This window comes from Leucopleurus acutus (genome assembly GCF_964270905.1).
Source record: "Leucopleurus acutus genome assembly, chromosome: 19".
Classification (NCBI taxonomy): domain Eukaryota; kingdom Metazoa; phylum Chordata; class Mammalia; order Artiodactyla; family Delphinidae; genus Leucopleurus; species Leucopleurus acutus.
In genome coordinates, this window is record NC_139161.1 from 22,696,579 (window position 1) to 22,714,091 (window position 17,513).

At 34.8% G+C, this 17,513-nt stretch overlaps 1 protein-coding gene across 1 annotated transcript in view; it reads right to left on the reverse strand.

Moving 5' to 3' along the window:
• The window catches only part of SKAP1 (src kinase associated phosphoprotein 1), a gene marked incomplete at both ends in the record, with an annotated part of 280,095 nt that overhangs the window by 192,133 nt on the left and 70,449 nt on the right, over window positions 1-17,513 (reverse strand). Inside the window, one exon of the mRNA XM_082861196.1 lies at window positions 6,601-6,717. Coding sequence (XP_082717322.1) covers window positions 6,601-6,717 — 117 coding nt within the window. The remainder of the gene's footprint in view (window positions 1-6,600; window positions 6,718-17,513) is intronic.

Below are 17,513 nucleotides of genomic sequence, written 5' to 3' on the forward strand. Positions count from 1 at the left end.
TGAAATCTGATGGACTCACCTGGAGCCAACAGAAACTTGTTCAGAAATCTACCATGCTCATGAAAGTATGTGTTTTACAGTAGGAATTTGTTCTTTGGCCCTCAAAACACAGACACGGAAATCAGTTTTGTGTTCCACAGTGTGTACTCTAAACACATGGATATAACTTCTGTTAGGGGTGACAGGAGTCATGTGCCTTCATTAAAGAAAAATATACCTGCACGCAACAAAGATGAAAGCAAGTGTCTGAAGAATAAAAAGAAAATGAGATAAATGCTTGTTTGAATGTATGTATGTTTATTTACATAATCATATATGGAGAGGGACTATCTGAGTCACTTTCGTTATCTCCATATAATAGAATAAAAAGGAATTAACAACTCTAAATATGTTCATATAGTTTGTGTAATTTAAGAAAAATACACACGAAGAAAGTAATGGGCTTGACCCTGTCAGTGAGAAGGAAGCACATGGCTTGCTGTTTTTAAGCCATTAACTCTTTCAACCTACCAGGGTACCAATGACTGAGCCTGCAATAGGTTTTTAACATTCCAAGTAAAGCAGCCATAAAACACACGCATTTTCCTCCAAAGCTGTCAGCAGCATTCAGCCTATGGTTTACCTGATCAGAGAGGTCACTTACTACTAATCACTGCACCATTAATTCACATACCTCTGTAAACATTGTAAGAAGTACAGTTTATTTATTCTGTGAAACAATATAATTTATACAGTAAAATCAGGCCTTATACACAACTCATAGCAATGGGGTCTCAAACTGGCTTGTGAACAAACATTTTTTATCCTCATTGAATATAAAGTCTATCAGGGGTGCTATGAGTAGACTTAGATGGCAGCACTAGCTTAATTAGCAGAAGTTCTAGGGATAGGATTTCAGCTCAATAAGAGGAAACCTTTTAAAATAATTAGACCTCTTTATAAGTATCTAAAACATGACCTTGAGAATGTAAAACAAAACAGGGAAAAAATGGATAAATCTACAACTATAATTGGAAATTTTAACACAAGCTTTCCAGCAGATAAAAGGAAAGCTAGGATACAAAAGATCTGAAGAACATTATTTACAAGTATAGAAATAGTTAAGAGTGTATTCAATGAATGCTTCAGAATGCACATAGCACACAAACACAAACTATTACTAGGCGACAAAAGAAGTCTCAATAAAGTCTAAAGAATATAAATAGTATGTATTATGTTTTTAGGCTCTTACATAATAAAATTAGAAAAATAAAAATAAAAAAAGCAGATTAAGAAATCCCTAGAAACTAAAACAAAACAAATCAAAACAAAAACCAGGAAGAAACACACAAAAACGCTTCTAAATAACACATAGGTTAAAAAGGATATCAAAAGAAATTACAAAATACTTAGAATGGAATTATGAATTATAATGAAATTAGTACATATCAAATTTTGCATGATGCAGTTAAAGCAGTTTTTAGAGGATAATTACCTTTGAACACATTTATTTTTAAATAAACATTATATTCGGTGAAATAAAAGCAATAAGAGAATGATACATAAAGCCCATAAGAGTGGGTGTTTCAGAAGTCAAACAACCAGCTAATCAGAGGTCTTCAAAAAGCAGCAGCTTTGGAATCTACTGGAATCCTACCCCCACCCACTACCTCCCATAGATTAGGCATGTCATCCTTGCCAATTCATTTAATTTCTTTATCTGTAAAATGGGGATAACAGTTCCTTCCTCTCTGAGCTCGTTTGAGAATTAAATGAGATAATCCACGAAAAGCACTTCGTACAGCATAGTAAGTGCTCAATAAATTGTTCCTGTTACTAGATGACCATCATCTTTTCCAGCTCTCAGACTCTAAGATTCTAATTTTGGTACAAAGAAACTTAAGACAAGCATGAATTCCAGCCACAAAAATCTAATCAATAAATTAAACTTTCATTTTAATTTCGCAATAATAAAAGTTTTGTTTAAAATATATTCTTCTCTCCCTCAGAGGAGATATTAAAATAATTTCTTATTCCTGTTTTTATTATTATAGAAATAAAACACACAACGATCAACAAAAGCTAGTCTGTTATTCATAATATTAAATCCAAAACTGACTTCTATTTCAGAACCAAGTTGAAAGAGAAATGTTTTTAAAAAGTGCTAAAAATAAAGCCATAAAAAACTGATTCTCTTTATTTTCAAAATATTCTGTTTTTTAATGTATCTTTCAGAAAAGGCACGGAGTTGAAAATGGCCACTACTGGTACATTAACAGGTCTAAAATTTCTTTTAAATCAAGTAGCATTTAATAAATTGGTCAATAAAGGCTCTTCACTTATCACAGGTCTTTACTTTTCCAATTCTATTTTTTATTTTGCTGGAGAATAAGAACATTTTCTAACCTTTAAACATCCCGATGTAAAAATAAATTATAAAAACATTCTTTCTCACTTCTTCCCAGACATATCTGCCCAATACCATTCATTACCTTTTCTTTAATTAGAATGTAATAATACATGATACATAATACAATATTATAGATTTTAGGTTTCTTCCCTTATAAAATAATTTTATTTTTTCCTTTTCTTCGAGAAGGAGTTACTATACCCTTTTATAGAACAATCATTTTCCCTAACCCATCTTTAAAAAATGTATGTACATGGGGGTTCTTCTTAATACTAATGAAATAAATTTATAGACACATTAAAATATATTGTACATTTTGGACGATGAAAGCAATCAGATCTTGAGCTTCAGAGTTGGCTGGCTTTTGTATAGTTATTGTACTGAATGTTTCATACTAAATTTTTTTCCTTCAGTATGGTAGAAACAATGCTTTCCTAAGTCTATAAATCTAAATATTATTACTTGTTAGCAAGTTTTCACTCCTAATGATGGGGTTATGCTCTTATTTGTAGGTGTCTCTCCATAGGCTATAGCCTGACATTCTGAGACTGACAGCACTTACTAAGGAAGCAGAGAAGGAATTGTGATTAGGTAGCAACATGCTCTCATTTTTATGCATGGTTTAGCCTGTAACCTTGGTTTTTATTTTATGCAGTGCACCTGGCCAGGTTTCTATATTCTTCTAGAGCTCTTTGTAGTTTTCACAAAAGCGTGACCCAAACACGACATGTACCATGGTTACTGCTTCTCATCACTGGAGTTATGGGCAAATGGGTCAGACTGTGTGTCCTTGCATTGCTGTTCGTTTAGGACACTGCTCAGGCTAGAGGTGGAAAGCAACAAAGCTGAAATATTTTAACAGTGACCTTTCATTTTTATAATAAAAATAAAAATTCCAAAAGTCTAAAATAATTTCACCACAAAGAAAATTTTAGAAAAATCTTTTCTTCCTAAAGGATCACCCTAGCTGTCTCATCAGCAAGTGAAGACACTGACTTTATATTTGTCCATTTGTCAACTTGTTAATAGTGTGTTTTCCCAATGAGACAGACAGCTCCATGAGGGCAGGGACCGTGTTTGACTTTTTACTGCCTATTTCACTAACAGCTTAGCACAGTGCCTTGCTATTATCTTATAATCTCTAAATAAGTATTTGTTAAAATAATGAATAAATAGCATATCAAGTATTACTGTTCTCCATAATGGTGCAATCTAGTTAAATAGGATATAAAGTTTACTTAAAATTTTAACATCTTTATAAGCTTCTCTTTAATTTCACAGGAAATGTACATATCTTTATTTTTCAGGGGAAGGAAACAAACATCTATTGTGCCTATTATGCATCAGGCACTCAGGCACTGTGCTAGATTCAATGCTTTGCAGCAACTCATATTTAAACATTATCTCATCATCCTACAGTCAAATTTTTAACACAAACAAGTCTATTCCTACCTCTACCATTGACAGTGTCACTTTGGGAATTCTGTTAACTTGTATGCACAGAACTGAAAATAAAAATCTATTAAGTAAAATTTTACTATTATTAATACTATTGGGGAACTATTATGGAACAAAGTTTCCACTATGGAATTTTCCAGGTAATAGGTTTACCTCTTTCAACACTAATTATTTTCTTTAATTTCAACTATTTTTAATGAAAATATTTTAAACATACTATGTGTATCTATACAGTCTTAACCAAAATATCTGGAATATGAATACATCTTTTTTTTTTTTTTCGGTACGCGGGCCTCTCCCGTTGTGGAGCACAGGCTCTGGATGCGCGGGCTCAGCGGCCATGGCTCACGGGCCCAGCCGCTACATGGCATGTGGGATCTTCCCACACCGGGGCACGAACCCGTGTCCCCTGCATCGGCAGGTGGACTCTCAACCACTGCGCCACCAGGGAAGCCCTCATTTTTTTTGATAACTTAGATAAGGATAGTGGTAAGGATAGCAGAGTGGTTATGAGCAGAGGTTCTAGAACAAGACTGTGTAGACATAAATCCTGGTAACACTACTTACTAGCTATTCGATCTTAGATAAGTTAACTTCCCTAGGTCTCAGTTTGTAAGTTAACTTCCCTAGGTCTCAGTTTCCTTATCTGTAAATTGAGGATAATTCTAATACCTACCTCTTAGGGCTGTTCTGAGGATTAACTGATGATAAATGCAAAGTACTTAGAACACAAATGCAACGTATATAGTAAGTGCTCAATAAAGGCTAGCTAAAAGTTTTACCTTATTAAGGTACTGAGCTCTTAGGGGAGACTTTGGGCCATTTCTCTCTCCAGTACAATATGGCCCCAGGCTACTATGTTATTTTAGCTCTTATATAAATTTTGTGGGAATTCCCTGGTGGTCCAGTGGTTGGAACTCCACACTTTCACTGTTGAGGGCACAGGTTCGATCCCTGGTTGGGGAACTAAGATCTCACAAGCCATGCGGTACAGCCAAAAAAAAAAAAAAAAGTTTTATTTATAGATTTTGTTTTCTATAACAAATTTTAATTGTTTTCGTGTTTCTTTCCTAAATGTTATTTGTTAATTGATGCCTTTACAGTACTTTTTCTTCTAATTGGATGCTTCACTCTACTGTGTGGTCTGAGAAATCAAAACACTGTAATGGTTAGACATTTGTAAGAAGAGGAATCCCCAGTGAGGGCCTCAGAGGCTTTTCCAGGAGTAAGGTACATAAATGTTAACCTGGGACTCAGGAACATCTATTTTCACTTAGAGGTCTTTCTGGCTTACTTATTGTGTTCTCAGCTGTGTTTGGGAAAGTTGGAAATACCAAATAAGTGACCTATGCATTAATGAGGTACTATTGTTCTAATTCTGTCAAGCATTAGATTGATCAAAAACAAATGAAAGGTTGATTTTTTTAAAATGTTTTGCACTGTTAATTTTCTATAATTATTAATCAGCTACCAATGTAATTATTAAGCTTTCAATCCAAACAATGTTTTTACCTGAACCAATATACAGATCTCACATTAAGGCCCAATTTCTAAAACTTGGGTATTACTAATTGTGCTAGTACACAAAGCTCAAGCAAAATACACTGTTTCTGTGTGACTGAATCCATAGTTCTCATTTGGTGGTTATCAATTCAATGAAAGGGAGAAAATATGAATCACTGAAAGGGCCAAATGAAATAAGAATTAGTGATAAATTAGAAAGAGAAGGGAAGGTAGGAATTACGAACACTTGGAAAATGCCAAAGTCGGAGGGAAATTTGGAAGAAAAATAAACAGAAAGATCACAGACTAATACAGAAAAATAAGGAATAATTTACCAACTTTACTCCCAATCCCTAAGTGAATAATAAGCTTTCAATTTAATATTCAGTTTAGTGGCATTTCTACCTCCCCCCCACCCACACTGCAAAGGCACAAGAGAGACTTTGATAAGATAAGTGTGTATCAGTGATGATCAAACCTTCTGGTCAAGCGGCCAAATGCCAGAAGAGGCACTGTGAACCTCCCCCCGCTGGAATAGCTGAGCCTGAGCCAGAAACTGGCAGCCACCACGCCAAAACTTTTATATTCATGTATCTTAAAAATTCATATATATTTTCATTCCACTCTGTTACGTAGCAATGTGTTTCTAATATAATGTTTATAAGGGTTGAATTATTTAACTCTTCCCATTCCCAAATCTTCAAATAAAATTGATGCTCCAGGAAGATTTGCATTATGGTTCTTGTGGCTTTCCCCTCCCCTTGAGCAACACCAATATGGTCAGAGGTATGTGAAAGCATGGGTAAAAGTGATATCTTATTATAATATGATAAGCTCAAGGGTCTCAAATAATCCACAATAAATCAATAAACTAATAATCATTAAATGAAAGCTCTAATTCTCATGAAACTCAGTGAAGCTAAAAAATCTGAAAGAATGGTAAAATGGGCTCTGCAATCTTAAAATGCCCTCTTAGCTTTTTAGCTACAGTTCTTATAGAAAGATCAATAATGATGTCTTCCCGCTCCAATATGGAATTAGTGTTTCCCTAAGTACATTAACTTCAGAACTATTGAATTACTAGGAGGATCAGCACCATAATGAAACAAATAATTGTTCTTTGCGAACTAGTGTTTACCAACACAGAGAACCTTCTGAAGGCTGCTGGATTGAAAATGACCAAAGGCAAAGACCCCAGGACAAAAAGCATAAAAGTATGGTTATCCTAAAGCCAGAAAGATGACACTCACCCTCATCCTGATAATCTGACAAAAACGGTACATCTGATGTGAGAGAAGGGCCATGAGTTCCACTGTGATTATCATCGGAGCTGTCCTGTCCAAGGTAATTTTCAGCTTGGTCTCCCCCTGAGGGACAAAAAAAGAAAAAAGGTCGTACTTTTGACATCTTTATAAAAGTCTTTGTAGATTCCTTCTGGTATTCACCAAAAACTATGTATATTTTACTTGATGGACGTGGCCACTATCCATTAACACAGGAGAAACATAAATAAATTCAAGAACCAACCTACCTGGATGGGAAATTTTCCATTCGGCTAACTAACTAGAACTTAGAAACTGTTAGCTTAAAATGAGGATAACTTTTGCCACAGAAAGAAACTTCTCCATCACACTTAAAATGAAAACATAGCTATATAAATATCCCATTAATTACAACGTTTACCCTGAATGCCTCTATTTCCAAATGAAATAGAATAAATTACATAAAGGGTTAAACTTCTATACATAATATAATGTAGCAAGGTCAATATTCTTTCCTTTTTTGAAAAATAAGAGAAGTAAAATTAGAAGCTGCACTATTCCAATTTCAATCGCTACCTGTTTTGCAATCTTAAGGAAGTTCTCTTTACAATTCTCGTTTACAGCCTATGCAACCAAGCTCTTAGGAATTCTAAAAGCCCTATGAAGGTAATATTTGTTCTGTAAAATGGCTTCGATGAAAGGCAATATATATACAATACCGAGTTATGCAATTAAAACAATGCTAATCTCTTTTGGGTGTTTTCAACATACACTGGATTATATTTTGTAGAAGTGGCCCATGCTATTGTGATACTTTAAAAGGTTTAAAGGAAGATGTTAGCTCATTCAGAAACCAGAAGAAAAGGCTATGCACTGCAAATGGCTTTCCTTAAAATCCCCCAAACAGAGGTACAGTCTGCTGATAAAAGGACACCAACAGCTGCTCAGTTCATTTCACAAACTTGAAAAGAGGATTTTCAACTGAACTTAATATTATCTCAGATACTAATTTCCAAAGGAAATCGCCACTGCTAATCTCAGTAAACACTGTAGAGCTTTGGCCCTGGATTTCAACTAGGGAGCAGTGAAAACAAACAACAACCTACATAGAATCTGAATTGCCTCACTTTAAAGGTTTATTTCCTACAATTAAACTAGAAGGATAGGGAGTATATAAAATGATTAAAAGCGAATCACGGTAGCCTTCTCTTTCCATAAATTAGATGATCATATCTAGACTCTTCTACATACGCTCAATGGTAGGTAGATGTCCATAACTGAGTTGAACACCTGCAGATATAGGACTTTAAAAATAAACCATGGAGTTTATTGTGGAGAATAAAAGTAAAATTAAAAAAACAAACAACCTCACACAACAGTCACTGGTTGGAACCAAAAGAAATGCTCTCTACTTTACTAGGTTACTTGATCAAGACACAAAGCTTATAGTTCTGCTGAAGTACCACTGTGAAATTTCTATTATAAGCAGAAAAATTCTCAAATACTGAACGGAGGGTTAACATACTCAAATTTCTTTTTTAAACATCTTTATTGGAGTATAATTGCTTCACAATGGTGTGTTAGTTTCTGCTGTATAACGAAGTGAATCAGCTATACGTATACATATATCCCCATATCCCCTCCCTCTTGCGTCTCCCTCCCACCCTCCCTATCCCACATAACACCACTGCAAATCTACTGAAATTATTTTATCAAGACAATCTAAATGCACTGCCTGGCAGGTAACCCAAAAGTGAGCTGTGAGGTTAAAGGAATTTAAAATTTCTGAGCCAAACCAAAATCCATTAAAAAAAAGTAGTAGTTTGGGTTGCCAAGCAAAATTAAACACTTGTAGGATATACTGAGTATTATTTATCAGCTATCACTTTAGACTCAAAGTTTTCTGCATGCTTCAAAAACTTGACAAATTTACTCTTACATATTTTAGCAGTCCAGGCTTTTTTTTTTTTTTTTAAGCAAATAAAGAGGGGCTTTGTTTTATTTCGTGGTTTTTTTTTTTGCGGTACACGGGCCTCTCACTGTTGTGGCCTCTCCCGTTGTGGAGCACAGGCTCCGGACGCGCAGGCTCAGCGGCCATGGCTCACGGGCCCAGCCGCTCCGCGGCATGTGGGATCTTCCCGGACCGGGGCACGAACCCGTGTCCCCTGCACCGGCAGGCGGACTCTCAACCACTGCGCCACCAGGGAAGCCCTGTTGTTGTTTTTAATGAACTTTTAAATTTTCAAATAGTTTTAGATTTATTATAAGTATTGCAAAGACAGTACCAAGAGTTCCTATATACTGTTCAACCAGTTTTCCCAATGTTAACTTCTTACATAACTAGTGTATACTTGTCAAAACCAAGAAATTAGCATTGGTACATTGCTATTAACTAAACTACAGACTTTACGTGGATTTCACCAGTTTTTCTACTAATTTCCTTTTTCTGTCCCAGGATCCAATCCAGTTACATTTAGGGCTTCCATTTTTAAAGTCTTATCCAAAATACCTGCCATCTGATTTACTAACATCAGATGGAAAAGTCACTTCCATGTGATTCCTATGATATCTAAATATAGTTACCCAAGGTGGGCTTTTAACAGCTACCTCTGTGCCAAATGCAAGACCATGACTCCATAAAGTATACGACAAAGGTATCCAACTCAATGCAGCAAAAACAGAGCCTAGGTCAGTACTAAAAATGGTTGCAAAGGGGGAAACATTTAAAAATATGTTTTACATCCAAGTGTAATTAGTTCCCGGTGATGGAAATGTTGCTATAAGTGTTTTCAGTGTCTTATCAAGTGGCCCAACTCCCTTGGGCACACACAGAAAAAAAGCCTGTGACACTGTATAAATAGACACTCCCGTGTAATTAAAATGATTACAGCTACTCAAGATGCATGGGCGAAAAATTTTATGGAAGAACCAGCAATTACTGTGGTCATTTTGGATTTGTTGAAGTTTAGAACATCATTTTTCCTTAAAACATAATCTCAAGTGATCTCTGGTTTCATCTATGGATCTTATAATCGCAGTTCCAAGTGGCCACAACCATAGTCCAGTGGGATCAGACATAAATGATCACAAAATATAGTGACAGACATTTCCACTCAGCAGCTCTACAATTAGGGCTTAGAATTCCATCTGCTCTGAGTGGCTTTCTCACAAGCAAGACCCCTTGCCACTAGAGACACACTTTCCCATTGCAACTTGCTCAGAATCAATATATTTCTATCCAGATACATATACTAACACACAATATCTCCATTAATCACATCCACTACCTCCAGTCCCTTCCTTTTGTATTTCTAAACAAGATCTGGGGGAACTATATCAAGGGTTCACCTGCTATTAGCTGGTCGTTTGCTCCTCTATCCTAAGTGTCATAAGAATTGGGTACTAGATACACCCCTTAGTATATTCAGTGGCAGATTCTCCATTGAATATCATGCTGAGGGGCCTACAAGGAGGATGATTTCTCTATTGTTCTTTCCTTAGAGTCAAACTCAGTTTCATTCATGCTCCATAGAGTGATAAGTTGGGAATTTCTGAGGGTTGGAGCAGAAAGATAAAGCAGCTTTGTGTCAGGTGTAAGGTAATTATTTGCTAGGGTTTCTGTGCTATTTGTTTTTTTCTGTGTTTTCATTAACAGCTAATGAGTTTTCTCCCTTAATTCTGAAACAATAGCTTAGCCACTAGAAGTTGGCTTTTTCTGTCATGGATTCAACCAGCTGTTGCTGCTTCATAAACTTTATGGAGAAGTGAATTAAACTGCTAAAAACTTTCATTTCCTAATTCAATTCCGAACAAAACAGGGGGGAAAATGAACCATGATGATGTTCCCCTTGTAACTATTTTGACTCAGAGCAAACCCATCTGATTCTGAACTTGCAGGTACTTTTTAGGGACAAAAACAGGCCATAATGATGATTTTACTTAGAAATGAGAAAAAAATGAAAAAAAGACAGAAAGCAGTTTAAGCATAAAAAATAAGAATAACAAATAGATAAAACATATAAATATATGTTTGCTTATTCAATTTGTAAAGGATCAATGTGGTTTTTTGTTAGTATGAAGTCATCAACACTTTTCTTCTAATTAATTATAAGCTATATTGTAAACACTTTATTCACATCTGCAACCAACTGTTTATATGGCATGGCTGAAAATTTTCTAGGGTTTGCTATTACTTCACCAAGTTATCTTTGGATAATATAAGGAAATTTAAATTAATGTAAAATTGTCTGCTTTTTCTTTGTTTTTGTTTTTATTGCTGCCATTAGAAGGGAACACATGACTTCTGACTCTATTTAATATTTAAGAACCCATGAGACACAAAGCTCCTTCTTTAAACTAATAAATCCTAAATAAAATGCTATAAATAAAGGTCCCTGATCCAAATCCAGGTAGTTTTCATGCTTGATAGCATGAATATTGCCAGATTTTCATGGACCAATTTCCTAGTAGTGCAGTTTCCAAAGCTGAACTAAGGTAAGATTAGTAAAACTGCAGCTTATTATTCCTTATTATAACCATTCATCTAAGTTATTGAATATAACACCAATCTAAGAAATATATTGAGTACATATGTGAAATGTTATTCACATGTAAACACAGTATGGAGCACATTTGTAACACCAAATCTAAAGTTCTGTCAACACTTCCTTTATAAATTAGATAACCATTTTGCACATACTCATGCATTAGAAAATGTATGGCGTTTCCCACAGAACATGTTAGAGGCTTCACCGATTTCTAAATATCCATTTGGATTTGCGTGGTTAGTTCTTGTGATTAATCCATGTATAGTGAAGGTCTCAAATTCTTCTCTGTTCTAGACAGTCTGACTTCTTGCCCATCTTTTTTTTTTGTCTCCTACACCTAGCCATAACTCAATGTATAAATATTCTTTTTTTTCCCAAGGCCCTGGCAGTGAGTATAATAGTACTGAATGTCATTAAGGCTACAGAACAAATGATGGGCCAGGTAAAGAAAGTTTCCACTTATCATTCTTCTAAAACGTTGCTCTAACTAGATCCTGAATGTACAAGAAATAAGTTGAGCTTATGACTCAGTTTTTAGCTTAGGATACTGTTTACTAATTGTATAATCACGCAAAGAGTAACAGACTTCTTAAGAACCTTTAGGGATCTCATTTGCAGAGACAGCACAGTCTAAATGATAAGAAATGAAATCAAATTGATTGGATGCTTAGAGCACAATCACTACAACACCTGTGAATTCAACAACAAAAAGGGCAGCATAGTTTAATAATATTTCCAAAATGAATTACATCTTTCAGTGGTGAGTTGGACAGGAAAATGCCCAGGGGAGCCAATGGAAAAGTTCATTTTTTCTCCCTCCTTTAAAAAAAAAAAAAAAAAAAAAAAGATCATTTATGATGCAGTTTTTCATTTTGACCAGTAGGGTGGGCTGCAGTGTGTAGCATCACCCTAGTTCCTCAAAAAAGGAAAAAAAAAGGTAGCCACTGTGTGAATCCCCCTGCTCCTTCCCCTCCCCTCCGCAGGAAAATGCTGAGATTTTTAACCCTTCTTAAGTTTCACATAAAGACATAACTTCTGGACATTAACAAACTGGAGGGCTGACAGCAACAAATATAAGCCAGATAATTGTATATGTGACAACGCATACTTCATAAAGCAAATTACAGCCTGTCAGCCATCATTCCGGCTTTACAGTAACACATTCCATTTACCACTGTTATTGTTCAACTGCTACTAAAATGGAACCTGCTGAGTTAGAATATTTCCAGTAGTAATATGATTTTGACAGAATTCAAAACATGTAAACCTAGGTATTTGGTAGTATGTAGATAAATACACTGTAAAATGAATGCATTTATTATATGGCAACCTGGCAATCTTAACCTGGAATTATTAGTTCATCATTCTGTTTTCCACTGTATTCTCAGTGTTTAAGTCTTACTATGAAGCTATTCAACTGAATTTTCAACATGTTTTGACTTACAGGAGAAAGCAGCTATAGTAATAATAAAAATATAATAGCTTACTAAGCTCTTACTGGTTATAGGCTTTAGGTCAAGACTCTTTATGTCCTATCTCATTTAATCCTCAAAATAATCCTGTGATATATTATTAATTATATATTATTAACCCAAAGTTTCAGATAAAGAAATTGAGACACAGAGATTAAACAACTTACCCAAAGTCATACAAGTGACTCATAAGTGGCAGTGCCAGGATTTGACACCACCTTGTCTGATTGCTAAGCTCTTGTTCTAATCCACTGAGCTGTACAGTCTCCAAATCTGCATGCTTTATAAATGACAATCATTACTCAAAGGCAAAGCATACTGAATGACAGCCAGTGACTTGAATTTATGGCATGTGCTATTAATTAGTATTTTTTTATTTCAGTAAGGTAATGAACTATAATCAAAAGTATAAATTATTATAAGCAGTAGGAATACTGTAGTCACATTAGGCATGGAACTAATAGAGAAAGTCAAATGTGGTCAATGATTTGGTCAAGAAGGAGCTGGTCCAATTCATAGGTTCAAATGTACTGTAGTAGCATTGTTGCAGTGATATTTAAAAATACCACTTTTTAGCATGAAACTCATGCTAACAAAATTTAACACAACACTTTGGGTTTAGTCAGATCAATATGTTGAATTTTTTTCCAGCACATTCTGTGTGATTTTATTGGCTCCTGGGTATTTTGATGCTGCTTCATAGAAAGTGAGCCAACATGTTCTGCACCCAAATATAGCTTTGACCTGGCCTAGTTGTAGAATGCATTTCCTTTCTGGCACCATCATGCTTAAGTCTCACAGTAGGAAAATGCTTCAAAAATATGTAATTAGCCAGGAATGTAGCAATTTTATTACTATTGGTTTATCTTTCTCTTCCACTCTTTTTCTTTCTCCCAAATAACAAATTGTAGTAGGCCTTAGCACCCACTTCCTGTCCTGATGCATACTAGGATCTATCATATCCCAATCAGTTTACATTACTTCTTCTTGAGAGAAACTATAAGGCCAGTTGGATTTCAATATCTTCTGCTAAAGAAGAATGGGACGACATGATCTACAGGCTACAGGTAGATATAAGAAAAGTTTTTACAAAAGACCAAGAAGTAAAAGTAAAACAATATATAATAAAGAGTGGATTATGGGTAAGATAAGCAGGCCTGAAAATGTGAAACAGCTTTTAACATACTGAAGAAAAAGTGGGTTTTCTTTGTGAGTAATATAGACCTCCAATACCACTAAAGCTGGAATGGCAAAGGGTGACAAGATTTGGCCTCCCCGTGCCCCATGCATAGGAACTCCTGTTCACGTATGAAAACAACACGTGTGTAACGACAACATCAACAACCAAAACCTCTCACCATCAACAGTTCTGTTTAATGTTGGTCCCTTTTGGAACAGAAGTTTCACATGAAAAAGTATCTCCTTATATTTAACATTTATTTTTCCTTCTTTATTGGGGTACCACTAACAAGGAAACTGCACTAATCTTAAGGAAAGTAAGTGGTATCACTTTGTAAGTTTAGGAAAATACCTTTTAGAGATGAACTATGATCAAGAACTTTCTAAGCTGGCAAGTGTGTGTTAAGATTGGTTCTTCCACTCTTTGCCTCACAAGAGTTAGCAGTGATTGGAATCTTTATTATCTTTATTTTACACATCATATAAATCCCCTTGTACATAACTTAACAGTTCCTTTACTGTTTTAGTAGGACAGAGCCCAGTAAACAATAACTATTAAATGAGTTTCCAAGAGAAGTATGTGCTGATGGGAAGCACAGTGAAATGCTTTGTAACAGAATTGGGCTTAACCATCACCTTTTTTAGTCTCCAAATATCAAACAAATTCACTGGGTTTCAAGTCTAAGGGCTTATTCACAAAGAGTTTTAAGCAGAAACACCCAAAATTTTGTATTCAAATTAACCAGACATTTCTCTCAATACTTTGTGTCCAACACATGAAAATTCATTAGAGGCACAATTCTTGAGGTAAATTAATTCTTATGCCAAGATTCTATGTTCAGGAACTGTACTCTTTACCTGATTTTTTGTATTGGTCCAGGAATAATTCTATCTAAAAGAAACAGTTTATAAGTTTTTTTCCTCAACAAAAGTTTCCAGCCTAATCGAATAAACTTAAAGCAGTCATTAATTTATCAATTACTTTATTTTCTTTGCCATCTACATAATGACAAGGGTCAGAAGTTCTATGAACTTTTAATTAGCACATATGGATAAAAGAAAGACTAAGGTAGGGCAAAAAAGGTATTCTTTATCATTACCATGGGTATTATATGATGCTGTTTTATTATTTATTTTAAAATTCACTTATAAGTGCTAAGTTAACTCAACACACCTACTGGTTCCCAAACACAAAACAACAGAGAATGCTGTTATTTTATATCATCATCAGGATCTTGCCTATAAATTCATATATAAAAATAAATAAGAAGGAAAAAGCATGAATGGGTATAAACTACCAAATTATGAATATACTGAAAAAAAGCTACCGTGTTAAATAAAGTTTTTTTGGTACACTTCTTTCTCGTCCCGGTTTTATTGATATGTAATTAACATATTTTATTAGTTTTAGATGTACAGCATAGAGATTTAATACACGTATATATTGAGAAGAATTTTTTGGATTTTCCATATCCTTTAATGAATTGAAAATATATTAACAGAAAAGACTCCCCCTCCAAGACTGTAAGTTTAGTCAACATCCATCACCTCACATAGCTACAATTTTTTTCTTATGATGAGAACTTTTAAGATCTACTCTCTTAGCAACTTCCAAATACACAATACAATATTGTTAACTACAGTAAGCTTTATTAAATAAAAAAGCTAAGTGTGCCCAGAGCAAAAATTTCAAACATTGTAAGAAGGCATGTAATAATGAAAGCTCATCTTCCCTCCCTTCTCTTGGTTCTTCTCTCCAGGAGCAACCATTGTTATGTTTCTCGGGTATTCTATGAATTTTCTATCTAAATGTAAGAAGTGTCTGTGAGGGCAGTATGTCTTTTTTTAAAACAAATGGTAGCATCTGTCCTGTTCTGTATCCTGCCTTTCCTCCTAATTATTTATCTTGGAGGTTGCTTCATATCAGCACAAATAGATTCACCTCGCTTTTATTTTAACTAACTTTTAGCCAAAAAAAATAATTCATGCACATGGTGGAAATTCAAATAGTACCAAAAGATATAAATAATGAAGATTCTCTCTGTACTCACACTGATACCCCCCTCAACAGGACTACCACTGTTAGATTCATGTATATCCTTCCAAAAATAGCCTACACACACAAAAAAAGGAAGCACACGTGCACGCATGTGTGTACACAATACACTGTACACAGTACACTGTCCAAATTGCCCTCTTCATTTAACAATATGCCTTGGAGACAGCTCCATGATACACATATATATTCCTTTAATCTCTATGCAGCACTCCATTAAATGCATGTAACATACTTTTTTTAACTAGTCCCCTACTGCTGAACATTTAGGCTGTTTGGAGTCTTTGCTATTCCAAACAATGCTACAAATGAACTTCCTTGTGTATAATATATTGTGTAGGGAATACAGAAGGCAGCAGCATCTGATTCAAATGATTTCTTCTTTTGCCTGCATGAAAGTCAGTTCTTTTTCTTATGTCTCAAGATCTTATATCCTAGGATAGGACATTTACAAAGGACATAAAAATCTGAGAAAATTTTAATGTTAAAAAGATAAAAAGTTAGTCCTTTTATTTTTTAAAAAAAACTCTCTTTGACAGTAGTTGCCAAACAGTGCATTAATTTTAAAATGTATCATTGCATTATTCCACTCTTTAAAAAACCCAACCAGTAGATGTATAGGAAGTAAAATATTTCAAAAGGTATCAAAGTCAGTAATTAATTTCAAAAACAGTGTGTGTGTATATGTCCACCTTCTACAGATTAATTTGTATAAAATGTAGCAAATAAATAAAGGGGGAAAAAGGTCCAAAGGAAGTCAAGTCACAAAAGCAACTGTCAAGATTGTTGATGCTAAAAGTTTGGGCTAAAGCCAAAGGCAGGAGCATTCGTCCTGTGTACATTTCCCCCTATTAAATCCCCAAAAGACATGGAAAACATTCTGGAAGATTTCTTTTTAAAAAGTAGTATAGGTTAGGATATTCTAGGTTCATAACCAACACTTGTGTTTATAAAATATTAGCATTCCAGGAATAGTGATAGAAAGATACTTAACAGTAAATTACAAATATTGTAAATTCAGACTTTTTCTTACATTTGCAAACACGTCATAAATTTTGGCTGTGTTTCTTTGTGTAAATCCTACTTATGACTGTGCTAAAACCTTTTGGCATGAAGGCAAAGAGTATTTTCATAAATAAAGCAGTAAAATCACTGTACACTCCATTAATTCAAAAACACTTCTCTTCAACTTCAAAGGGAAACCTTTCTATCCTTTTTTTAGTGCTAAGATGGTGTTTCTTTGCTGCTTTAATGGCTTGCTTCTTGTAGTTGTCATAACTACATGCTCCAAGTATGTGATAGTAAGAGACGAGAAGGTGACATCTATGCTTCGATTCAACATGCCTCAGACATTACAGAGGAATAGGCTCATAAATCTAACCTCCAAAGTGCCTACTAATTAAAAAGTCTGCACACGTCCTTTAAATGCAAAATCTCACAGATATATACATGGTGAGTTAAATGGCCCTACACCAGGATTAAGCTGGAATGGATGAATTTTATGGAAAGATATGTGAAATATATATTACCCAAGTTCCACACATGGATTTACTTGCAGAGTCCTACTTTGAAACATAAACATAATACTTGCTACCACTTCAGGAAGTGCCTACCAAGTGGCAAGCACTCCTCATGAGTTCATCATCT